Here is a 25,895-nt window from a genome sequence, read left to right as displayed (position 1 = left end):
AAGCAAATGGTTGTGGAATCAAGCCCACTGCTTACACAATGCATAAAGTCCAGCTCGATAGACCATTATGACTGTAATATACTGTTGGGGTACTGTCTTTCAGAAATCCACTGTCTGTATCCTAGATGAACGTAGGATCCTGTTTCAATAACATAGTTCTTCTTTGGGTCCTGGCCAATAATTAGTCCTTTTCGAATCTTAAATCCAATTGTTACCATAATGGTTTTTTTTGGGATCCTGCACTGTGGAAACTTGCTGCAACATTTTCCTACATTATAACAGTACTTCATTGGCTGCAGAACACTTAAGGATTTCCTGAAGTTGTGCCATGTGCTGTAGATGCAAATTTATTTCACTGAACAAAGGAGTATTGTAACTGCCATTGCCTTGATGTAGACTCCTTGTACACCATCAGTGCAGTTTAAAAATGCCTTGAGTTAATAATAGGAGCAGCAAGCAATTGATTATAATTTGCATCCACCTAAAATACCAACAATTTTTATAGTCTTCCTCTTCCATGAGAATGTTATAGGCAGAGTCTTTGAATATTTTAAGGTATAGGAGAATAGATACTCGAAATGCAAGGTGGTGAGAGGTTACTGCAGGTAGTCAGAAATGCAGAGTTGAAGTTACATCCATATCAATCTTACAAAATGATTGAGGGGGTGAGTGGCTGGCTGCTGTTCCTAATTTGTACATTTGTATGCCTTGATAACTTGATCAAGCAGCTAGAGATTTTTGTTTTTAAATTTCTTGCAAAAGTAACATATTTTCATGGTGCCTTTAATGCAATAAAACATTCCCAGCCATTAACAAACACAAAATGTGTTAGCACAAAATGTTTAACACCCCAAGAACATCACGAGATGCATTTAGGAGATGGTTGGACAACAGACCTAAAGCTTGGTCAGGGAAGTAAATGTTAGGGGGTGTCTTAAAGTGAGAAAACCAGGTTTAGGGAAGAAGTATACAGTGAATGGCAGAGTGTTGATGTACAGAGGAATCTTGGGGTGCAAGTCAATAGCTCCCTGAAAGAGGTAATGCAAGTAGATAGGGTGATAAAGAAAACATACGGCATAGTTGCCTTCATTGGTCAGGGTATTGAGTATAAAAGTTGGGAAGATATGTTCCAGATGTATAAAACTTTGGTTGGGCCACATTTGGAGTACTGTGTGCAGTTCTGGTTGCTGCATTACAGGAAGGATGTGGAGGTTTCAGAGAGGGTGCAGAAGAGGGTCACTAGGATGTTGCCTGGATTGGAGAGTGTTAGCTTTAAGGAGAGGTTGACAAACTTGGGATTATTTTCTCTGGAGTGTTGATGCTGAGTTGAGACCTGATAGAAGTATACAAAATTATGAGAGGCATAAATAGGGTAGATAGTCAGAGTCTTTTTCCCAGGGTGGAAATGTCAAGTAGTAGAGGGCAAGAGCTTTAATGTGAGAGGGGGAAAGTTTAAAGGAGATTTATGAGTCATGTTTTTTTATACAGAGGGTGGTAGGTGCCTGGAACTCGCTGCCAGCATAGGTGATGGGAGCAGGTACAATAGTAACATTTAAGCAGCATTTAGACAGGCACACGAGCAGGCAGGAAATGGAGGGATTTAGACCACATGCAGGCAGATGGGATTAGTTTGGATTGGCATCATATTGGCACAGACATCGTGGGCCAAAGGGCTATTCCTGCACTGCATTGTACTGTTCTATGTTCTATGACTGCCATAGCTTTGGGGTTGGACAGCTGAGGGAATGGCTGTGGGCAATAGAGCAGAGGAAATCAATAAGGCCAGAATTTGGAGAATGGCAAAATAATTACTTACGTTTACAGGGGATAGCATGTTTGGATGACCGTGATTTGATTAATGACCCATTTTTGATTTGCTTCTTTGTCCCTCTTTAGCCTTTATCAGGTCATTGTTTTGCCATTGAATTTGCAACCCTCATTCAATTGCAATTCCCAAAACACAAGAGATTTCTTTGGCCACCAAAAAGACACGGAAGCATACATCACAGCAGAATTCATTGCAATGGATGTTGAGGATGGGATGCAGTTTTCTGTCGGAGACCGGCTGTACTACAGAGACTTTTATAATGCTGCTTTAGAGACTGGCAAGAACTATTACTTTCTATTGAAAACTATCAGTGAATGGAATTATGTAAGTTGATCTTTGGAGAAAAATGCACAAAAATACTTCTATATAATACTTCCTAAAATTCTTTAAAATGTAATGTTGTGGCGTTATGGGGAACTGGCACAGAAGAGGAGTTGAGGCCAGTATAGATCAGCCACGATCATATTGAATGATGGGGCAGCCTTGAAGGCCTTACTCCTGCTCCTATTTTCTTGTATTCTTGTTTACCTTGCAAAGTTATGTACCTCGAAGTTAGGAGGGACCCTGACTAATTAGTGCAAAAACAAATTGCAGGAGGAACTCAACAGGTCAAGCAGCATCTGTGAAGGCAAAGGGATGGTCAATGTTTCAGAGTGAGACCCTGGATCACGACTGCTTCGCCAAGCACCTGCGATCTGTCCGCAAAGGTCGTCTTGAGCCCTCGGTTGCAAACTATTTGACTCTCCTCCCCATGCCCGTACTAACCTCTCTATCCTCATATTCCACCTGGGTGGTCTACAGCCCAATGGCATGAACATTGGAACCTCCAAGTTCAGATAATTTGCACTCCCTCTGTTCCTTTCTCTCTCCTGGTTCACCCAGGTCCTCTTGCACAACTACTTCTTTTTAAATCCTGATGCAAGGTCTCAACCCAAAACTTTGCCTCCAAAGATGTCGCCTGACCCACTGAGTTCCTCCAGCAGTTTGTTTTTTGCTCCAGATCACAGCATCTGCGGTCTCTTGTATCTCCTGACCAATTGGTGTTGTTCACAGAGATACCCTTCTGATATTGGGATTGGATTACTTTATAGAGACAAAGATTGAGCTATGAGGAAGGAAGTGTCCAATTATTTTAGTTGGTAGCTCTTTCCTACTTCCGAATCAGACAGCTGTGGATCCAAACCCTAGAGGAACATGTAATCCAAGCTGAGGCTACAGTGTGTATGTGCTGCCTTGTCAGAGTGTCTTTCTTCAGTCCCTCTTCCAATGGCTTAAACATTCCTGCTTGTTCCAGCTGAAGAGGAGCTGGGGAAATTACCTGGTCAACCTTCCACCCTCAACCAGTATTAGCAAAAATAGGTTAACAAAGTTATTTAATGTTTGCGGGATCTTGGTGTGCACAAATCAATTGCCGTATTTGTATACAAAGCAGTGAAATTTTGTCATACAGCATGGAAACAGGCCCTTTGGCCAACCACCAAGCATCCATTTACACAATCTACACTAATCCCATTTTATTTCTCCCCATGTTCCCATCAACTCACCCCAGATTCTACCACTTACCTTAATACAAGGGGCAATTTGCAGTGGCCAATTAACCTGCCAACATGCTCAACTTTGGCATGTAGGAGGAAGCCATAGCACCCAGAGGAAACACATAATGTCACAGGGACGATGTGCAAACTCCACACAGACAGCACCGGGGTCAGGATTGAACCCAGCTCGCTAGAGCTGTGAAGTAGCAACTCTACTAGCTGCACAGCCACACACTGCTGCACAGGTATCCTGAGGTTCAGGTTCCAGATAAAGAAAGACTGGTTTCCATTTGCATTGAACCTTCCAACGTTTCACAACATCCCAGATTACTACCGATGAGTAGTTACAGTTGCATTGTAGGAAATGCAGCATCTAATTTGTGCACAGACTCGCACAAAAACAATGTGAACACGACCAAATAATCAGGTTCTTTAGCAGAATAAGTATTTGCCAGGTCATTGTGGAGACCTTCCCTGCCATTGAGATATGGATTCTTTCCATCCATTGAGAGTGTACCTCTTACCTGAAAATGTATGATAGTGCAGCACTCCCTCAGAACAGCAGTAGTGTCAGTCTAGATTATTGTGCATAATTCTTTGGATTGGGACTTGAACCCATAATCTTCTGGCTCAGAGATGACAGAATGACCTCCCGAACTACATTTGGCAAGGAGCACATCATATGTCTTCAGTGTTGGTTGTGGGATAACTTGTTGACCATGATAACCAGAGATAATTCTGCCACTCTTTGACATATTACCCAGGGATTGTTTATGTTCACCCCAGAGAATGATAAGTAATCTCTCTGGTGATAGGAGCTTTGGGATAAATTAAGGAGACTATTTGGCTGAATTAACAATTTACATAAATTCAGAAATTGCTGGAATACTCAGCAGGTTGGGCAGCATCTGCAGAAAGACAGGAACAGAGTTGATGTTTCAGGTCCTCCTTGAAGATGTATGATTGCACAGGCCTGATTTAGTACGGCACTTGTATCAGCCTAGATTTTTGTGTGTAGGTCTTTGGAATGGGTCTTGAATGCAAAATCTTCTGGCTCAGGGGTGAACCCAGTCTCATTTCCAAAGCCCAATTCACCTGAATTATTTTGTTTCCCTGAATTTGTTTTTGTAATCCACAGGAATTTGCCAGCTTTTGGCCAAGAGGTCTTTGGCCAAGAGACATCTGCCCTCTCAAATGGATGTTAAAGATTCCATGAGCACTGTTTCTGAAGAAGAGCAGTGTCCTGGCCAATATTTATCCCTTGACCAGCATCAGAGAATTAGAATGGGCTTGCCACATTGGTGTTTACGGGAGCTTGCACTGACACAAATATCCTGCCACACTTCCTGCAACAATGACTACAGAAGTACTTCACTGGCTGTAAAGCACTTTGTATAGTGTGAATCTCTTTTCCCCCTGATTGCTGTCCCTCTTACTCCCTTCATATGACAGCCAGTTACTGTGATACAGCTCAGTGGCTTGTTGGATCACTGCAGAGTAGAGACACAAGATCCCACAGATGCTGGAATCTGCAGCAGCACACAAAACGCTGGAGGAACGCAGCAGGTCAGGCAGCTTCTATGGAGGGAAATGGACACCAATGGACACCTAGGAAGGACATATGGCTATAGTAGCAAGTCCAGGTGAGAGTGGGGTTGAAGAGCAAGAGAGCAGCAGAAATCACAGAGGGGGAGCAGTATGTCCATTTCACTCCATAGATGCTGCCTGACCCCCTGAGTTCCTCCAGCGTTTTGTGTGCCACGGCAGAGAGTAAAGAGTGAACCACATTGGTGTAGGGACTGGAGTTACAAATTCCCTAGGCCAGATAAAGTTGAGAAAGTAGCCTGGCAACATTATCAAGATGGGAAGAAGTTTCCCGAGTGGGAATGCATGAGGAATTGCACCTAGATCGCCACATGATGCAAGACTTATGTGGGTGATAGAGGGGTGTGGTACTTGTCTGAGCAATCAGGGCTGAGTTCATCATTGATTTCCTCATAAATCAAAATGAGCAATGCTTCTATGAATATATTGACGTGGGAATGTAGGAATATACAAGGTCAGGCCATTGCAGTTCATCCAGGGAGTTTCAGAATAAAAATACTTCTGGAGTTTGTAGAGGGGAGTTGACAAAGCTGGTGAAATTCCCTGTGTAATTATCAGTAACTTCAGATCTCAGACAAGTACGTAGGAGGCCGAAGTTGGGATCAGCCGTTTATGATGTTTACCCAATGGTGTTCTGATGCAGGACATGTCTGAGTTCATGAAGTGGGGAATCTGGCAGTTTAGACTTGGTGCAGGCACAGCTTCTCCACTCATTTCAGTCGGGGGATCGGTTGCTAGGAACTTTGGTATTTGTGTGTCACTATGTATATGTTTTTAAATTATTTGAGTGGTTTTCAGTGTTTTAGAGTTTTTAAATTGTTACATTTATGGAACTTTTTAAAATCTGAAACATCCAGGAATATGGATTTATGGGATGGTATTTGACAGAGGATTAAACTGGATTAAGTCCACAGGCTCGCCAGCTAATAGTCTCCATTTTTTATGTGTGGGCGGGGCTTGTCTGTACTCCGCCCTCTTCCACTTGATCTCATAATGGCATGAAAGGCCTTTCCATTACAACCATAGAGGATCTTGATGTGAGGGGTACAGTTGGCTATACAGTGGTGAGAGCAGGCTACTGACTATGAGTCATGGCCTTAATATATTGCCCCTTCTTAAAATAAAATTCTGCAGATTGCCTGTTCTGGTTCTGCCTCTCTGGATTGTAAATCTTTTACATACATCACCCGTGTAAAGTAATTATTTCTGAATTCTGTTCAACTTTCCCAAGCATTCTCCTCTTCCCTAAAATTATAAGGATAGTAGGCAGCAGTTTTGCATTTTCTCTTCCTATTAACCCCCAAAATCATGCAAACTTCATCCTCTGGGGACACAAGAGACAGCAGATGCTGGAATCTGGAACAACAAACAATGTGCTGGAGGACCCAAGGCGGATGCTGATGCAGGGTTTCGACCCAAAACATCGACAGTTCTTCTCCTCCCACAGATGCTGCTCGACCCACTCAGTTCCTCCAGCAGATCCTCTGGGAATGGTTTAATCAGTTGGACTTGTGAGTCTGTCATTCTTTATGTAAAGCATAAAGGTTAAGCATTTGTACAATAAGGGACATTCTTTAAATGTATATTTTTGTGAAACTCCTGATAGACATTTATAAAATTATGAGAGGCATAGATAGACAGTCAGAATCTTTTTACCAGGGTAGAAATGTCAAATACTAGAGGGCATAACTTTAAGACGATAGGGAAAAGTTTAAAGGGAGTTTGCAAGTCTTTTACACAGAGTGGTAGGTGCCTGGAACAGGCTGCCAGGGTGATGGTGGAAGCAGATGTGAGAGTGGTGTTCAAGAGGTTTTTAGATAGACACATGAATATGCAGCAAATGAAAGGATACAGATCATGTGCAGGCAGAAGGGATTAGTTTAATTGGGCATCATGCTCGGCACAGACATCGTGGGCCTGTTCCTGTGCTGTTCTGTGTAGGTACTAGAGATACCAGAAATCTGAAAAACAGCAAGTGATCATCAGGTTGACATCCGTGGAGAGGGGAATGGAGTTCACACTTCAGGTACATAATTCTGATGAAAGAGCATCAGAACTTGTGAGGAGTCACCAGCCCAAAACATTACCAGTGGAGAGAGAAACAGGGAATGCCTGTCCTGGTGAGCAAATCCAATATTCTCTTTCCATACTTGAGATATTCAGCATAAATGAGGCTGTGTTATAAAACAGTGATTCAATTTGCAGTCAAAGTTCAATCTTTGACGCCTCTGACAGTTGCTATGTTTTATTTTATTTTCCTAATCCAAGCCTGCATGCTCCAAAACTAATCATGTATCTCGAAACAAACTATTTATTATAGATGTTGTATATTCCTTCCAAACTGGATCTATTTGTCAATGTTGCAAAGTGGTCTGAATTTATTGGCCACTATAGAGACCTGAGCATAAAAATCTTGGCGATGGCTGTATTGCAGTATTGAAGGAGTGCTGCATTGTCAATTTAATGAAGCATTTAACTGCAGATGTCTGCTCTTTCAGTAAGAAAAAAATATGAGGAAGATCAAGGAAATTATCCCTATGATCCTTCAATCAACATTGCTAATAACTAAATTATCCGGTCATTATTTTCTGTATGTTTTCATGGCAGACATATTGGGAAATCATGTTTTATGTCTTTTTATTAGGTGAAGAAACAGTCGTGTGTGACTTTGGCACAATTAAAAGGTGAGGCGTATTGCATGTAATTAAATGATCCCCCGGTTTAACAATCTTTAATTAGAAAGGGTGGGATAATTGCCTATTGACTCCATTCTTGTTTAAGCATATAATCACAGTTACTGCATTTCGGTATGATCTGATGGTGCTGAGTCAGATCCCTTTCATCTTAATTAAAGACTCAAATGGGAAGAGATGTAAAATGAGCAGTTGTCTTGCAGTCTCCCATTTTCATACAGAATCATAATGTCGTGTTTGACCATGTAGTGGTACAATACACATATACAAAATAAGGGTTTAAAGGGGAAGTCCAGCATTTCCTGCCCATCCTTAATTGCCTTTATAAGGTGGTGGTGAGCTGCCACCTTGAATCAGTGTAGTCTTTCTGATGAAGACACTCCCACAATGCTGCTTGTCAAGATGTTTCTCAGATTTAGACCCAGCAAAGTTGAAGGAATGGATGATATGTTTCCAAGTCAGGATGGTGTGTTACTCTACAGAGATAGAACAGATCGCTGGTTTGCGAGGTGCTCTCGGAGTAGCCTGGGCGAGTAATTGCAATGCATTTTGTAGATGGTACATACTGCAGCCATTTTGTGCCAGTGGTGGACAGAATAAATGTTTTGGGTTGTAAAAGGGGTGCCAATCAAGTGGGCTGCTTTGCCTCGATGATGTTGAGCTTCTTGAGTGTTGTTGGAGCTGTACTAAGTCCAGGCAAGGGGAGAGTATTCCATCGCTTTGTGGACTTGTACCTTGTAGATTGCGGAAGAGGTTTGGGGAGTTAGTCAATGAGTCATCGGCCACATGATGCACAGCCTGAGACCTGCTCTTACACTACCATACTTATTAGCTGGTCCAGTTAAGTTGTGAACAGCCCCTCCCTCCCCAGAATATTCATAGTGGGAGACTCAGCAATGGTTATGCCATTGAAAGTTGAGGATAGATATTTTAGATTTTCTCTTGTTGGAGATGGTCAGTTCCTACCACTTCTCTGGTGCAAATGTTACTTACCACTTGCCAGGCTATGCCTGAATAGTGTCTAGGGGTTGTTCTTGATGTCAAGGGCAGTTAATCTCACCTCACTTCAGCTCTTTGGTTCACATTTGGTCCAGATGAGGTCTGGAGTCAATTAATCCTGGTGAAACCCAGACTGGGCATCAGTGAGCAGATTACTGGGGAGTAAGTCCACTGGATAACATAGTTGATGACATATTTGGTCATTTTTATTTTGCTGGTGATTGAGAATGGAGTAGTAAGTGGCTGGAATGGATTTGTCCTCTTTTTATGAGCAGGACATACCTGGGCAATTTTCCACTCTGACAGGTAGAAGCCAGTGTTGTAACTGTACTGGAACAGCTAGTTCTGTAGCACAGGTCTTCAGTACTGCAGCCAGGATGTTGTTTGGTTCTGTGGCCTTTTCTGTATCCAGTGTTCTCAATTGTTTCTTTTCTTGATATCATGTTGAGTGTACTGAATTGGCTGAAGACTGTAAACTGTGATGGAGGGGATTACAGAAGGAAGCTGAAATGGATCATTGACTTGGCATGTCTTGCTGAACTTGATTGTGAATGTTTCAACCTTGTCTTTATATGCTGAACGGCACCATCACTGAGAATGGGAATGTTCTTCCTGTTGGCTCTTTAATTATCTACCACCATTCCCAAATGAATGCAGCAGGATTGCAAAGCTTTGATCTAATCCATTGATTGTAGGTTTGCTTAGCTCTGTCTAGTGCAAGCCGTTTTTGCTGTTTGGTGTGCCAGTAGTCCCGTGTAGCAACTTTAACAGGTTGGTTCTGTGTGACTGGTGCTGTTCTCCTCATTGGCCTAACGTCAATCTCCTGGCTTGATGTCATTGGTAGAGTGAGGGGTGTGCTGGGTAATGGGATTATGGAGTGTAGTGAAGTATATTTCTGCTGCTATCATTGTCCAATAGTGTCTCATGGATGCCCTATTTTAAGCTGCCAGATCTCTTATTTAAGGTAGATCTACCAAAGTCTGTAGTGTGCCCAGTCAGCAGTTATATCCTTCAGGATTCATCCAGCTCAGTCATTGGTGGTGCTACCAAGCCAATTTTGGGTGATGGACATTGATGTCCTCCACCAGAGTATACTTTGTGCCCTTGCTACTTCTAATGTCTCTTTCAAGTGTTGATTCATCAGCTGGGATAGGACAGTAGGTGATAATCAGCAGGTTTCCTTGCATCTATTTGGCCTGATGCCAGAAGACTTCATGGAGTCCAGATTCTTAGGTTCAGTTCCTTCTCAACCATACCACTGGCTGGTGAGACAGGACAAACACAGAAATTGCTGTGGAGGAGTCTTAGAGAATTGGGTAATAGGTATGATTCTGTGAACACAACTACATTAGGCTGTTGCTCTCTCATCTGCAAGCCAGGACTCCTAATTTAGAAACCAATCCCCAAATATATGCGGGGAAGACTTTGAAAAGTTCATTGGACAGGAAGTAATTTGAATCAAGTCTGAATCTGGACCAAGCTTGATCCATAGTGTCTGTGAGGTTCCATTTGTGTTCTGCTCTAACATGCTAACATTACAGTGGTTTGCCAGCCATTTCAGGGGGTAGTTAAGAGTTGGCGACATTGAGTCTGAAGTCACATATAAACCAGATTAGGTAAAGGCAAAATATTTTCTGAAGGCCAATGGTGAACCAGATGGGGTTTTATAATGATCTGTTTGTTTTATGGTCACCTTTGCTGAAATTAGCATTTTTACTCTGTGCAAATGTTCAACTGAACTATAAGTATTTCTGTGTAAATGTACTTTCTTTCATTAATAGCTTCTGTGTTTGGGTTGGTTTAAAAATACCAAGTCCAAGGCCAGGGAATTGAAAGGCTCCCTATCTCTGCATTTCGGTGTGCTTTAAGTGAATGAGGAGTCAGGACAATCTGGAGTGCCTTCACATCAAAGTTTTACTTTGTCATCTGATCTTGTTCTTGCCATTTTTTTTCTATCTTGAAGTGCCTTGTATGTCATGTTATTCCAAAGGAGCTGATGATCTGCAATGTGCGTAACTTATGTATCTCAAACCCTTTAATGATGGACAGATGGTACCTACACCAAGTTCACAGTCACACATGTAACAGAGGTGCAGGAAGCCAAAGCCAATGTCAGTGCTTGCAGTGTTGTCTCTAGGTTCAAGTCCCACTCTAGAGGTTTGAGCACAAAATCTTTGGTGGTCATTCCCATACAATGCATGAAGCACCATCAGGAGCACAATCAAACCAAGGACTCATCTGCCTTCTTAAGTATTAAAGATACCATGACACTATTTCGAAGAGGAGTGGGATGGGCCTGAGTAATATATAATCTTTACTCAAACTTTTAATTAAAACATTTTCTGGTTACAGTTACTGGGAGCTCACTGAACACAAGTTGGCTGTTACGTTTCCTAAGCTCCAGCAATGACTAACTTTGATACAGAGTCAGCTGCCCAATACTGTAGGAGTACTAAAAAGGACAGGAAAAAAGTTATAGAAATGTTAAGTCAGGGATTTGGTTGGGAAGGTAATTCCAGAGTTCCTTGGCTCCATTGGTGGGAGGCTGGGCCAGTGGGGCATTGGATTAATCAACAAACATGTTTAACCATCCTGGGGAAGCTTGTATCACTCTGCTGATCCTTTCACTATTTAAGGAGGCCAAATTTCTAAATGTAAACATTACAACTCCACCAACATAGGCAGCAAAACTGGATCCATGTATTTAATTTTACTTGCCAATCACATTCACGGTTAAATGATAAGGGTTCTTCTGACATTGTAGAATGAATTTGCCTAATGGGAAACAGTTCCAATTAGTGGCCCTGTTTTGTTTTTACTGTGTACTCTGATTTTTTTCATTATTAGGAAAAATTTTCTTCCCTTCATCTCATCTAATTTCATCACCCAGCAGGTCTTTAAAAAGGTTGAAGTTAAGAGTTAAGTGGGAAAAATATACAATCTAATGGGATAAGCAACATCAGAGGGCCTGGCTCCTCTGTCAGTAGCACTCTACTGATTAACTCGAGCAATATCTGCATTGTTGCGAAGAATTACAGTACAGTCACCACATCTGTCTGTTCTTCCCCACCCACCTCAAACAAAAAGGAATATAGCTTTGCCTTCTCAGACATTCGCCTGCATCATCGAAGGAAGCCTGAGCAGGGAGGCACAGTTATTACTGGCCGGCTAGTGCCATCCAGATACTGAGGTCATGCAGGGCAGTGGGGAAAGATCAGGGGTGTGGAACTGATTGAACAGCTCTTTTGAATAGCTGGCACAGACCTTGTAGCCCTCTTGTTAGTTTAAGAACCACCATTTGTATCAGTCTGATATTCTTTACTTTCATCCTGTTGTCCTGACACAGGATCTCAACCCATAACATTGACCATCCCTTTGCCTCCACAGATGCTGCTTGATCCACTGAATCCTTCCAGCAGTTTGTTTTTTGCTCCAGATTCCCTTATGTCGTCTTCATTTTCATGTTTGTGCACAGAAGGCCACCCACCTATAACCAGATCCTGGCTGCTATGCTTCTCTCGTGTTCCTGTGATGGAGGGACCAATGTGGCAGGGGTTTGGAGTGAGGTCTGGACACTGGCTTTGTCAGACTGGCAGCTGTGATCAGGGTGCCTGCCATTCCAGGGGTCTTCCTTCAGGCTAGGACTGTGTCAGTGGAAGAATGCATCTATGTTCCTGTACATTGCATTAATCTATAGCATTGGGAGAGGGAACTCTGTGGTGTAGGTTACAGTCAGTGCAGCAGTTACGAGTGATGACCTTGCCTGGATTGGGTGAGGTGTGGTAGTATAATTGCTGATCTTGTATCCAAGTGCTTAGAGTAGTAATCCAGAGCAGGAGTTTGATTTCCATGACAGCAATTAGAGAAAATAAATTCCAGCAATTAAATACATTTAGAATTTAAAAACTAATATTAATGGTTACCGTGGAAGTAATGAAATGTTGCAAAAACTTGTTTGGTTTACTTATGCCCTTCAAGGAAGTAAATCTGCTGTCTTTACCTTGTCTACCCTATATGTGTCTCCAGACCCAAAGCAAACTTAACTACCCTCTGAAATGCCCCAGCAAACATTTCAAGGATGATTAATGATGGACAATAAATACCGCTCTTGCCAGCAATGTTCACTTCTTGTAAATGAACAAAAGTAATTACAATTGTCACCTGTGAGCTGTTGAGCAAGAGAGCAGAATCAACAACATTTAGCACACCCTCAAAGACCAAGATTCTGATCTGGTTTGGCCAGTGCATTGAGAATGAAAAAGGAACTTGCATTTATATAGTGCCTTTCATGACCTTCAAATCCTCAAGGGTGTGGGCAGGGCTTTGTCTTCTGTCAAAGCCGTCCCTGATTTTGAATCTTAGAGACAGCTCCCAGTTCCCATACAAAAAGGCACTATGAATCTTTCATGTCTGCCTGTGGGGAAAAAAATAAGGTCTGGGTGTAACCTCTTGTTGGACAGGTGGCATTCCCTCAGTACTGCACGAAATATCAGGGAGTTCTCCCTGTTGTCCTGGCCAATCTTTAGTTCTCAGTCAACATAGCTAGAAAAAAAAATTCCCTGGTCATCATCCCACTGTTATTTTGTGGGAGAAACTGTATGCAAATTGGCTGCCGTCACTTCCTACAATACAACTGTGACTAAACTTCAAAAATTCATTGGCTGTAAAGAGTTTCAGGCTATCACAGATTCATAAAATGTGATAAATAAGTTCTTTTCTTTTACTAATTTGTTGTAAGGTTTTTCAGCTAGTAGTGTGATGGTTCAGTGAAGTGGTCATATTTGTTTTTTTGAATGATTGTGCATAATTATAAATTAAATGATTCTCTGGCTATGAGCATGGGTTGAAAGGGTGTTCCTGTGGCAGCATTTTCAGGCATTGTAAATCATTGACACAAAACATCAGTGCTACAGTGTATCTTCCAGCTTCTGAGGTCCGTTAGGGACTGATTGTGAGGAGCTGAGGTTGTATATTGAAATGCCATATCCCATTGTAAAACCCCAGAGACTGTGTGGAAGTGGCTGGTGTGAGCCATAGGGCTGGAGCCAGAGAGGGCAGCACCCTTTTCTCTTCATGCATCCAGACCTTCTCAAGAAATAGAAACTATTTAAGTGCTCGCTGGGGCTGAATTGGCAGCATTGTCACCGCTTATTCAAGAGATTGCAGATTCAAACCTCACTTGAGGGAATGAAGCACAAAGATGTAGGTTGACACCAACACAGTACCGAGAGAGTGTTGCACTGCTGCAGGAGCTGCCTTTCAGACACTTCTGGCCAAACCCTCACCCATCTCAGATGGATGCGAAAGATTCATTGTACCATTCTGAAGTTTTCCCTATCAACATCTCTAAAACATATTATCTGACCACATGATGTATGTGGGAGCTTCCTGTGTGCAAATCAGTGGCTATGTTGATCTTAATCAGAAGACGTTAGTGATTATGTATGATCCAATTGAGTGGGGAACAGGCTTGAAGCTGCATGGCTATTGCTATGCGTGCAGCAAGACATTGACAGTGCACTGGCTGCTTAGACACTCACATGCAAATTAATTTAACCAGTGCACTATAATTAGCACTACACTGCAAGCATTTTACTTAAAAACCTGCAGATTCCTGTATCAGGACCTTCCCAGCAGCAGCTGTGGAGAAGCGTTTTTGTTTAAACCATCGCTTGTAGGATCATCACTCCCAAGGCCAGAATTTATTGTCCTTCCAGTGGGAATTGGGAATGGGCTATAATTGTTAGCTCCTTGAGCTGCTGCAGTCTGTAAGGCAGAGGCACAGCCATGGTACTGTTGGGGAACGAGGTCCAGGATTTTGATCCATTGAAGGAACAGTGACATAAAATCATAGAACATTAGGAAGAGAGGGAGACTATTTATCTCCTTGACCCTGCACTGCTGCACAAACAGATCATGGCTAACCTGTGACCTGACTCTATTCATCCATCTTTTCCCCGTATGCACTAATACCTGCAGTTAATGAATAACTCTCCACTTTGCATTTAAATCCATTATTGACTTGGTATTGATGTGACTGGAGGTGAGCCACTTCAAAACTGAGTTGCAGATTATGTTCCAGTGGTGTTGCCACAACCCCCAAGTTCTCCTCCAATTCACACGCATCTAACCTAGAAATTGGTAAATTGGTTTACTATTGTCACATGTACCAAGACACAGTGAAAAACTTTGTTTTGCATGCTATCCATACAAATCATTTCATCACATCAATACATTGAGGTAGTACAAGGGAAAATCAATAACATAATGCTGAATAAAGTGTTTCAATTACAGACAAAGGGCAGTGCAGGCAGACAGTAAGGTGCAAAGCCATAACCAGGTAGATTATGAGGCCAAGAGTCCATTTTATTGTATCAGAGGACCATTCTATAGTCATAACAGCAGGATAGAAGCTGTCCTTGAGCCTGGTGGTACGTGCTTTCAGGCTTTTGTATCTTCTGCCTGATGGGAGAGGGGGGGAAAGAGAGAATGTCTGGGGTGGGAGGGGTCTTTGATTATGTTGGCTGCTTTACTGAGGCAGCAAGGTCAGTCATTCAGGAGAACACAACACAGAGGGTGTTTGAGATTTGGAAAGCTCTTCTGCAAACAGCAGTCAAATTCTTTCCTCTTGATCCCATGCCTTCAAGGTTTTTTACCCAGAGAGTGGTTGGGGCATGGAATGCGCTGCCTGGGGTAGTGGTGGAGGCAGGTACTTCGGTCAAATTCAAGAGGTTGCTAGATAAGCATATGGAGGAATTTAAAATAGAGGGATATGGGGGAGGGAGAGGTTAGATAGTCTTAGGTGAGGTTTGAAGGTCAGCACAACATTGTGGGCCGAAGGGCCTGTATTGTGCTGTACTGTTCTATGATTCCATGATTAAACCCCTCTGTTCTCCATTAAGATGTTTCTTACAACATTTCTCTCCTATCAGTCTTTTGGTGATCTACCCTAATATCATGATTTGTGGATTAATGTCACGTTTTGTCTGATGACTCTCTTGTGAAATGCCCAGAGACATTCTAACACATTAAAGTAATTATATAAATGTGACTTGTTGTCTCCCAATCCCAACCTTGCCTGGATTAACAGAATGGAATGGATGTTGTATAAAATGTTATTTATAGACATCCACATGAGTTAAGGTCAGTGATTCGGTGCTGGTTATTCACTCTGTTTCTGTCACTGTAATTATTTTGTTTGTGCAGGCTCATCAAACAATGTGCAGACAATGATGATTTTGGGACTGGGTTCCCTGGGAATGGTTGGATTCATTCTGTTTCTCTGCTATTCTGTGGCATGGTAGGTATAGTCATTCTATCAGAGCCAATGTCAGCCGGTTTTGACTCAGCCACTTCTTGCCTGCTGTTTTTGATATTGCTAAACCGGACTATTGCAATGCATTCCTGGCCAGACTACTGCTTTCCACCTTTTGTGAATTCAAGCCCATCTCAAGCTCTGCTGCCCCACATCCTACAGTGCACCAGTTCCACATTCGCCTGTGTGATCGCTGACCTACAATGGCTCCTGTCCAGTGTAAGGTTCTCAGATCTCACCCTGTCCTCACCCGTCTCTATCACTGTAATCTGTTGCAACCCTAAAACCCTGCAAGATCTCTCTGTCCTTCCAATTCTGACTCGATTTCTGCCACTCTGCTGTTGATTGCTCTGCCTTCGTCAACCTGAATTCCCCTCTCCGCTTCTCTTCTCCTTAAGTCAATATCCTTTACCAAGTATTTGCTCACTCAGTCTAATACCTAAAACCTCATCTAAGATCTGTCTCTCTGGCTCAATGCCAAATTATTCTATAATGTTCTGGGAAACACCTGTTTTATTATGTTAAAAGTGTTACATAATGAGTTGATGTTTTGCTGTTTTTCCTTGTTCCTGAGAGAGGCTTATATTGAATTTCTTTCTCAAATTCCCCCTGGATACTCCCTGATTTAGCAGTGGCAGTGAGATATGAATGTGGAGAGACCAGGGCCTACTCATTTGCAGCCTTGAGTCAGTTGCTAAGGTATTTATTAGTCACTGGGATTGTTATGTGGGAGATTTGAGGGAAGTATTAAAATCAGTCACCAGTTCTTTCTATGTGATGGTTACTGTCATCCCTGAATATTCATGTTTTTATTTTCTTATGACAGAAAATGAGGCCATTCAGCCCACTGAGTCTATGTTATCTCTCAGAACAATCCCATCCCCCAATTTATTTCTCTTTAATAAAATAAATCTGGAAATGCTCAGCAAGTCAGGCCACGTTTGGGGGAGGAGAGACGAAGTGAACATTTCAGGTTGAAGGCCCTTCATCAGAACTGGAGTTTGGCAAAAAGGATCTTTGACCTGAAACATCAGCTCTATTTATCCTCCCACAGGTGTGACCTGACCTGCTGAGTATTTCCAGCATTTTCTGTTTTTATTTTAGATTTCCAGCATCGCTATTTTTAAAAAAAATCCCTTTAACCTATTCTTTCTCACATACCCATCAACTCCACTCTAATTCTCCTGCCACCCACCTACACTAGAGATAATTTACAGTAGCCAATTAACTTAACAATTGACATGTCTTTGGGATGTGGGAGCAAACTGGAACACCAGGGGATACCAACGCAGTCACAGGAAGAAAGTGCAAACTCCACACAGATAGTACCAGAGGTCAGGATCGAACCCTGGGGCACTGGAGTAGTGAGGTCAGGGCACGATCTGCTGCACCACCGTGCTGCCTTTGAAAAGCCCCTTGTTCGTCCCCATTCCTGCCCTGGTTATTACTGCCTTAATTTGTAGGGCTACAAAGTGCCCTTGTTGCCTCAGCTCTGAAGGTGGACCTCTTCCTTTCCTGCAAAGTTACAACAGGCATCGTACATGAGCCCTCCCATCATAAACTGTCCCTGGAGTTTCCATCCCTCCAAAATATTGCTGTAAGAAACAGATAAGACCAAAAGCTATTATTAATTGGTATTAAAAACAAACTGCTTTCTTAAAAAAATGTTGAAGATTTCTGTTTATTTGCAACTAAAATAGTGGCATCGGTTCAAAAAATAAATTTATGTTCAGCAGACCAAATCAGGTAATGGAGGATATATTTGCTTTCTAATTGGCTGTGGGAAGGTGGGTGTCATGCAAATGGACTTGATAGGTGACCAGTGGTGGGAGAGTGGGGTTGGGGCATTTAGAGTCGGGAGATTATCTAATGTATTCTCCTGGTGCACATCCAACAAGAATTGATGGCTCAAACAGCACCTAAATTTTTGGGATTAGAGTTGCTGTCTCCACATGATCCTACTGATGATGCTGCTGATCCTCATTCCACCTTGTTTATAAATAATTTAGTAACAAGATGGAATGTTCAAAGGCAAGTTTCCACAGGAAGCACAAAGCAACTTACAGAGGCACTGCCTCTAATTGCTTCTATACATGTCCTAAACCTAGGCAATGCATAATTTTGCAAGTGTTACCCTGTATGTACCCAAATAAATAGAAAGGAAAAGAGAATAGGAAAAGATGAAGATATTAGCTCAGGCCAGGTTTGATGTATCTCCAGGTTGTGGTCACTATGGCCATTTAATAAGCATTGATTTTGCATCCCTTTAAATCTTCCAAAATTGATAACTTGCAACTTATTTATGAAAAGTATATTGTAAATCTCCATTCACTGCACATCTTGACTTTCAAGCCCAGTTTTGCACTGTATGAACAGAATCTATAATTGTTGTACAATTACTGCAGTTTGCAAAGGCCTGTTCACTTTACGTGAGAGTCTGAACAGAGAGTAAAAATCAAAGCTTTTCAAGGGAGTTCATATTTATACAACCACAACATTTCAACAATAGGTACCATTGGTTGAACTATCAACTGACAGGATGGATTATTACAGAGAATTAAATATAGCCTACAGCACAGAAATGGGCCATTTCACCCTATAGTTCCATGATGATTTTATACACCATGTGAGCCTCTTCACTCTCCCCCTTATGACCCCATCAATGCCCTTCTATTCCATTCTCCCTCATACCCCCATTAAAATGCTGCCTGTCTAAACCACTGTTTGTAGGAGTGCTCCACACCCTCACCATTCTGAGTAGGATTTTCTCAAGTATCAGGGTAAATTCCTCTGTATTGGCATCATGCTTACAAATCATTTCTTTGCACCTTTTACAATACTTACATTTCGTTTTTTGCAATATGGAAACAGAACTGAGCACTGTAGTTCGTGAAGTTGAACCCAAGTTCTGCATGACTTTGATTCAACTTCTCAATGGCCGCCCTTTATATGGGGGTTGTCTGGAGGGCTACAAAGACCATCACAGATAAAGCTAACACTGTCCATACCCCAGAACAGAATGGACACTTGCAGTCACAACCAGGCTGAGATTGGTAAGGAATGGAGCTGAACTCTTTAGCTTCAGCTATGGATCTGTAGGGAGCACCCCCATCTCAGAGGAGTCTTGGTTCAAGATCTGTACAGAGACTTGAGCACAAAAACCTCAGTGAACACTCCAGCACAATAATGAGGGAATGTTTCACAACTGGCGTTTCCACCTTTTGGATGAATTACTTTTCAAGACGCCATCTGCCCTTTCGGTCACTACTTCAAAAAAGAGCAGGTGAATTGCCCCATCTCCTGGACAATATTTTTTTTTAATTAAATTTTTAAAATTTTATTTACAGCGTGGTAACAGGCCCTTCCGGCCCAACGAGTCTGCACCGCCCATTTTAAACCCAAATTAACCTACCTGTACGTCTTTGCAATGTGGGAGGAAACTGGAGCACCCGGAGGAAACCTACACAGACATGGGAGAACGTACAAACTCCTTACAGACAGTGACGGGAATCGAACCCCGATCGCTGGTGCTGTAATAGCGTCGCGCTAACCTCTACGCTACTGTGCCACCCTCACTTTCCCTCACTTGTCCCTAAATTATCAGATTGTTTGGAAATACCCAGCAGGTTTAGACAAAAGAATGAGGGGGTTGTAAAATGCAGAGCAGGAGGACATACCGGGCTGGTCAGGCTGGGCATGTCCTCCGCTCCCAGAGGGGAAAAAAAGAGAAGGATAAAAAAGCTGAACTAATATTACAGATAGATGACATTCACACTATGACCAGATAAGCTTGTTTACAGCTTACCCCCATGGTCACCCCAGTTTTACCCAATCAGAGATGTACATCTCACCCACCCTCCCTGCAGCTTAATAAGGTTGGAGACACAAGAGAGACTGCAGATGCTGGAAATCTGGAGCAACACACACAAAACGCTGGAGGAGCTCAGCAGGTCAGGCAGCATCTATGGAGGGAAATGAACAGTTGACCTTTCGGGCTGAGACATTTCAGCTCTGAAGAAGAGTCTCTGACTTGAAACATTAACTCTGTTTCTCTTCCCACAGATGTGGCCTGACCTGCTGAATATTTCCAGCATTTTCTGCTTTTGTTTTAGGTTTTCAGCATCTGTAGGTTTTTTTTATTATCAGATTGCCTGCTTTTTATTACATTGCTGTTTATAAACATATGAATTAGAAGCAGGAGTAGGCCACTCGTGTGTTTGTATGTTCACTCAGATCATATTCCTGTCTACCCCTGGTAACCTTTCACCTTGCTCAACAAGGATTGATCTAATTCAGCTGAAAAGATATTTAAAAACTCTGCTTTCACAGCCCTTTGAAGAAGAGAGTTCCTCTGAGAGAGAAAAAATCTCCTTGTCTCTGTGTATGTGGACAACTCCTTATTTTTAAACAGTGCTGCCTTCGTTCTAGATTCTCCCAGAAGAGGAATGCTTTTCACTTGCACTCTGTCAAGCCCCCTCAGGATCTTACGTATTTCAATTAAGTTTCCTCTCACTCTCTAAACTCCAGCAGAAACAAACATAGTCTCTGCATTCTTTCCTTGTTGACCAATCCATTTCAGGTTCAGTTGAACTGCTTCCAACATGTAAGCTTGCTGTGTGCATCTTGGCTGCTGTACCTCCCACATTAGAACAGTGATTATTTCTTTGGCTGTAAAGGTTTTGAAAATGTTGAAAAAAGATGTGAAAGGTCCTGTGGAAATGCAAGCAAGAACATGTTCAGGAATTTAAATTTTACCACTTCAGTATCAACACTGAAAGCAGATGCTTAGTATATGCATGTGAATGAATGTGCACATCCTTATACTGTGCTAAGTGATTACTAGAAGGATAGTTAGTGGCTGTGCATTTCCCCGCTGGTTCCCTGACCAGCTATGCATGTCCCTTTTCCAAGTCACGGCATGTGACACATTCATCCCTTGGCAGCCATTCTCTGACATTTAATAAAAAAAATACTAGCAGCTTGTGACTGTCATTTCTCTGGAAAATTAAATTGGCTCTTGATGAGAGATCGCATAGCTTCAGGCCTGTATTATTCATTCTGACATAGATTAATAGTTAAATTTACCGGGAATTACTTCCCCACCTCTCCATTGTTTTATTGCAAGCAGCATCATGAGCAATTAGGAATAAATATAATACCATAAGTGTAATTATAGATTCTTAAAGTATTCTCTATCACGGCTGCCGGTAGTTAATATCTCATTCAGGCATCAGTAATAGGAGAAAAATTCTTGATCCATGTGTGGTGTGGGCAGATGTGTCAGATTGTGGGCTACATGGCCCATAAAATGGAGAGGGAGATGGGAAATAACTTAATTTATCTTTACTTTCAGGAGTTTCAAGGCGAGAAAATAGCAGAGGTGCTGAATATCACATGTAAGTAAGAAAATAGAAATAGCTTCTTTACTTAAAATTGAAGACATTCTGAAGTCCCCTGTGGCATTTCCATTGTCCTGTGAGTCATGTTTCCAGGATGAGATTGGTGGTATAATATGCTGCAAAGCCTGTAATGTAACTTTGGTGTAGCTGCACCTTGGTGTTCTCTTAATGTTTTGGGAGTGGTTCAAAGCCCCACCCCCAAAACCAGAGAACAAAAATCTAACCTAAAGACCCTGTGTAGTAATGAGGGAGTGTCACACTGTTAAAGGTGCCAGGATTTGGGTGAGCCTTTAAACTAAGTTCCTATCTAGCCATTCAGCTGTAAGGTGAAGCTGAAGGATCCTAATGCACTGTTTTGAAGAAGAGACAAGGAATTACCTTGGGATCCTGGACAATATTGATCTCTCAATAAAACTATCAGTGAAACACATTAATGGTTCATTATCACATTGTTATTCACATTGGGAATTTGGTCAGCTCAACATGTTTGCTGCTTCTCCAGTATTACAATAGAGGTCACACTTCAAAGTGCTTCGTCAGTTGTTAAATTATTTGGAGCTTCGCAAGGTTGTGAAAAGTGCTTTAGAAATATATATTTTCACCATCTCCTCAAGATTTGTAAACTTTTAAAAAAATATCCCATCTACAACTGAAGAGCCTCCCGAATGGAATTGCTGTCTGTATGCATTGGTTCTGTTCCCCTGATCCCCTGCTGCACATGATTCCATGTATGGCTTTAGAATAGGATTGATGTCTTTTTGGGAAATTTGTTCAGATGTAGGGGAAAGGAATGGAGGGTATAGTGTAAGATGAACGCAGGTAGGGGAAGTTTGGTGCATGGATATCAGCACAGTCCTGTTGGATCAAACAGCTGACCCTTTGCTGTAAATTTTAAGCAATGTAAGTTCTGTGTCAAAGGCATTAGAAAGAATGTGGAAAATTGTTAATTTGGATGTGCAAACTAGTCTGAATTTTTATTTTTTTCCTAAACAGATTAATAAAGGAAGATTCACTGTGACATTGGCCATTCGGTGAATGTTACTAATTCTGCAGTTTTCAATGAATAAGAACAAAATCATTGCCAGTTATTAAATCTTAAGATGTATTTGTACCTTTCTCAAGATAATATTCAAACATTGGTATTTTTGGATAAGCTGCAATTGTAAAACACTATTTATTTGTATAATATGTTAAAATGTTTCTACATAAAGTTAAATTCATTCCAGAATCTTGAGCACAAAATCTAGTCTGATAATTCAGGGCAGAACTGAAAGACCAATACACGGTTGGAAGTGCTGGCTTTTGGATAAGATCTTAAACTGAGGCCTTGACTGTCCTCCCAGCTGGATGTAAAAGAGACCACTGCAATATTTTAAAGAGCAGGGGAGTTCTCAGCTTCAACCACAACCTCAAAGCAAATGATCCAGTGTTGCTTGTGTGAGCTGGCTATGTGCATTTCCCCATTTGTATCATTGACTACACTTCAAGAAGTATTAAGCTGGTTGTACAATGCTTTGTGCAAGGCTTTTAGAAATGGGAGTTTTTGCTTTTTAAATCATACCATTACTGTTTGCCCATCTGTAGGGATCTTGAATCCCAGAAAGGCTTGAACCTGCTCCATCACCACAATTGCAGTGGTCTTGAAATTCCACTTCCTTGCCCTGGATTTCCCTGACTCTGCTTTAAGTTTAAATGGTCATGAGGTAAAGAGTAACCATTAAACCTACAAGTGCCTATTGACAACTCTCTGGCTGGCAATGAGTTGGAGGCAGGTTTGTGTATGTCTGGTTTCACAACTAATTGTTTGCTGTCGAGTAAGTAGTTTATTCAGAGAAAAGAATTTAAAGTGCAGAGGAATAGATCTACAGCAACTTCACCCAATAAAAGCGAGGTAATTCTTCAGAAAATATAGTTTGTGAAGAATAGTTACATGCCATCTATGCAGACCAAATCGCCACTGAAAATATAAGGATATAATTTGTTCAAGATTGACAAGCATATAATTTGGTCATCCATAATCTGGCTGGGATTGGCATTGTGCAGTCGTTACGGTTAGGGTAAAGTTACAAGATGCTGGGGGTGATAAACAATTGTGTCTTTTCAATAAGGAACTTTATCCTTGTGGCAGCTTAGAGTGATGCACTGTACTAAGAGCAGCGTCTATTTAACATATAGTGGGCCTCTACGTACCTGGCTCAAGAGAGATACGACCAATTCTGCTGGGTGATGTGGTCCTTCTATTTGTGCCTTTCTTCCCCCTGACCACCAGCATTCAACAACAATAGGGAAATTTAAAAGACTCTTAGACAGGCACATGGATGTAAGAAAAATGGAGGGTTATGGGCTGGTAGGAGGGAAGGGTTAAATTGATCAAGGAGTAAGTGTTTATATAGGTTGGCACAATATTGTGGGTTGAAGGGCCCATACTGTGCTGTGCTGTTCTATGTTCATTTGATTGGGCACCAGAACTGTCAATCTCCACTCCTTGAGAAAGGCCCAGTGCAGCTCCAAGTGGATGAGGGGATTTGGTGTGAGCGGGTTCTGCCTGAAGTTCTGTGCCTTACCCTACCCCCAACCATGTCTAAAAGGAGACCAATTCAAGTTCCATTCTTTCAATTCTTCCACAAAATTGTAGAAGTTTCAGACTCAAAAGGAGGACATTTCTGTCCATTGTATTCAAGTGGCCAAAAATAAAGCTGTTTCAGCTAATCCCATTTCTGAGATCTCTGTTAAAAGCTCTCTAAGTTCCAAAGACTCATGACCATTTGGTGGGGGGGGGAATCACCTTATCTCAGTCATAAATGGGTGACCCCATATTTTTAACCAGTGACCCCTAGTTCTAGATTCTCCCATGAGGAATCATTCTCTCTGTATCCACCATGTTAAGACCCTTCAAAGTCTTCTGTGTTTCAGTCAAGCCCCTCTTTTCTCATGAGACAACTTGCCCATTCAGGTAGTAATTTAGTAAACCTTCTCTGAACTGTTTCCATTGCATTAATAGTCTATTTTAAATACAGAGATCAGTTCTGTACACATACTCCAGATGTGGCCTCACCAGTGCCCTGTGTGACTGAAGCACAACCTCCCACTTTGGCATTCAGTACCCCTGAGAATAAACAATAATATTCTGTTAGCTTTCCTAATTATCTGCAGTACCTGTGTACCAGCCTTCTGCAAATCATGTACTAGGACATGCAAATCCCTCTGCATCCCAGAGCTCTGCAAATCTCTCACCATTTAAATAATATGCTATTTTTATTGTTCCTGCAAAAGTGCACCAATTTCACACTTCTCCACAATATACTGTACTTGCTCGATCTTTGCCCTCACACTTAACCTATCTATGTGTCCTCCTCATAACTTCCTTTCCTCCTTACCTTTGTGCCTTCAGTAAATTAAGCAAACACACCTTAGGGGCATTCATCCAATTTATTGATATAAATTGTAAAGAGTTGAGGCCCCAGCACTGATCTCTGTGGCAAATCGCTTGTCACACCTTATCAAGCAGAAAAGACCTATTTATGTCTACTTTGTTTCCTGTTAGCCAGACAATCTTCTGCCCATGCCATAGTGTTGCGTCCTACACTATAAGCTTTTATTTTCCACAATAACCTTTGATGTGGCGCTTCAGCAAATGCCTTCTGAAGATTTGATATAGTGCATCCACCACTTCCCCATTATCCTCAGCACGTTATCTCGTGCCATAGAGTCACTCAGCACAGAAACAGGTCCTTCAGCCTTACTTGTCCCTGCCAATCCAGATGCTCATCTAAGTTAGTCCCATTTCGCCGTGTTTGACTCATATTCTTCTAAACTTTTCCTATCTACGTACCTGTCCAAATGTCTTTTAAATATTGTTATTGTACCTGGTAGCTCGTTCCATATACATACCACCTGCTGTGTGAAAAAGTTGCCACTCAGGTTCCTTAAATCTCTCTCCTCTCACCTTAAATCTATGTCTTCTAGTTCTTGATTCCCCAACCCTGGGAAAAAGACTGTGTGCATTCACCCTATCTATGCCCCTCATGATTTTATCCTCTATAAGATCACCCCTCAGTTTCCTACACTCCATGGAATTAAGTCCTAGCCTGCCCACCCTCTCCCTAAAACCCCATCCCTCGAGTCCTGGCAACATCCTCGTAAATCTTTTCTGCACTCTTTCCGGATTAATGGCATCTTTCCTATAGCAGGGTCACCAAAACTGAACTCAATACTCAAAGTGCAGCCTCATCAATGTCTGTACATCTTCTTCAAAGAACTTCAACAAAGTAATCAAACATGAGATCCCTTTCATTAACCATGTTGACTTTGCTTGGGTTCCTTCAATTTTTCTAAGTGTCCCTGCTATAATATGTTAAATAATAGCTTCTAACATTTTCCCTACAACAGTTGTTAAGCAAATTGGCTTGTAGATTCCTGCTTTCTGTCTCCCTTTTTCAATACAGGAGTTACATTGTAATTTTTCAGTCTAATAGAAACTTTCCCAAATTTAGGGAACTTTTGAAAATTAAAGCCAATGTA

At 41.8% G+C, this 25,895-nt stretch overlaps 1 protein-coding gene across 1 annotated transcript in view; it reads left to right on the top strand.

Moving 5' to 3' along the window:
• Positions 1–22,433, top strand: part of susd1 (sushi domain containing 1) — a 90,377-nt gene extending 67,944 nt beyond the window's left edge. Inside the window, exons 17-21 of the mRNA XM_052019955.1 lie at positions 1,897–2,152; positions 7,613–7,652; positions 15,867–15,960; positions 21,329–21,371; positions 22,368–22,433. Of these exons, the coding sequence (XP_051875915.1) occupies positions 1,897–2,152; positions 7,613–7,652; positions 15,867–15,960; positions 21,329–21,350 (412 nt within the window). The 3' untranslated portion in view covers positions 21,351–21,371; positions 22,368–22,433. The remainder of the gene's footprint in view (positions 1–1,896; positions 2,153–7,612; positions 7,653–15,866; positions 15,961–21,328; positions 21,372–22,367) is intronic.
• The last annotated feature ends 3,462 nt before the right edge of the window (positions 22,434–25,895 follow it).

The sequence above is a fragment of the Pristis pectinata genome, chromosome 7, assembly GCF_009764475.1.
Source record: "Pristis pectinata isolate sPriPec2 chromosome 7, sPriPec2.1.pri, whole genome shotgun sequence".
In the NCBI taxonomy this organism is placed as follows: domain Eukaryota; kingdom Metazoa; phylum Chordata; class Chondrichthyes; order Rhinopristiformes; family Pristidae; genus Pristis; species Pristis pectinata.
Note: the sequence above shows the minus strand (reverse complement) of the source record. Positions and strands in the feature narration are given on the sequence as shown.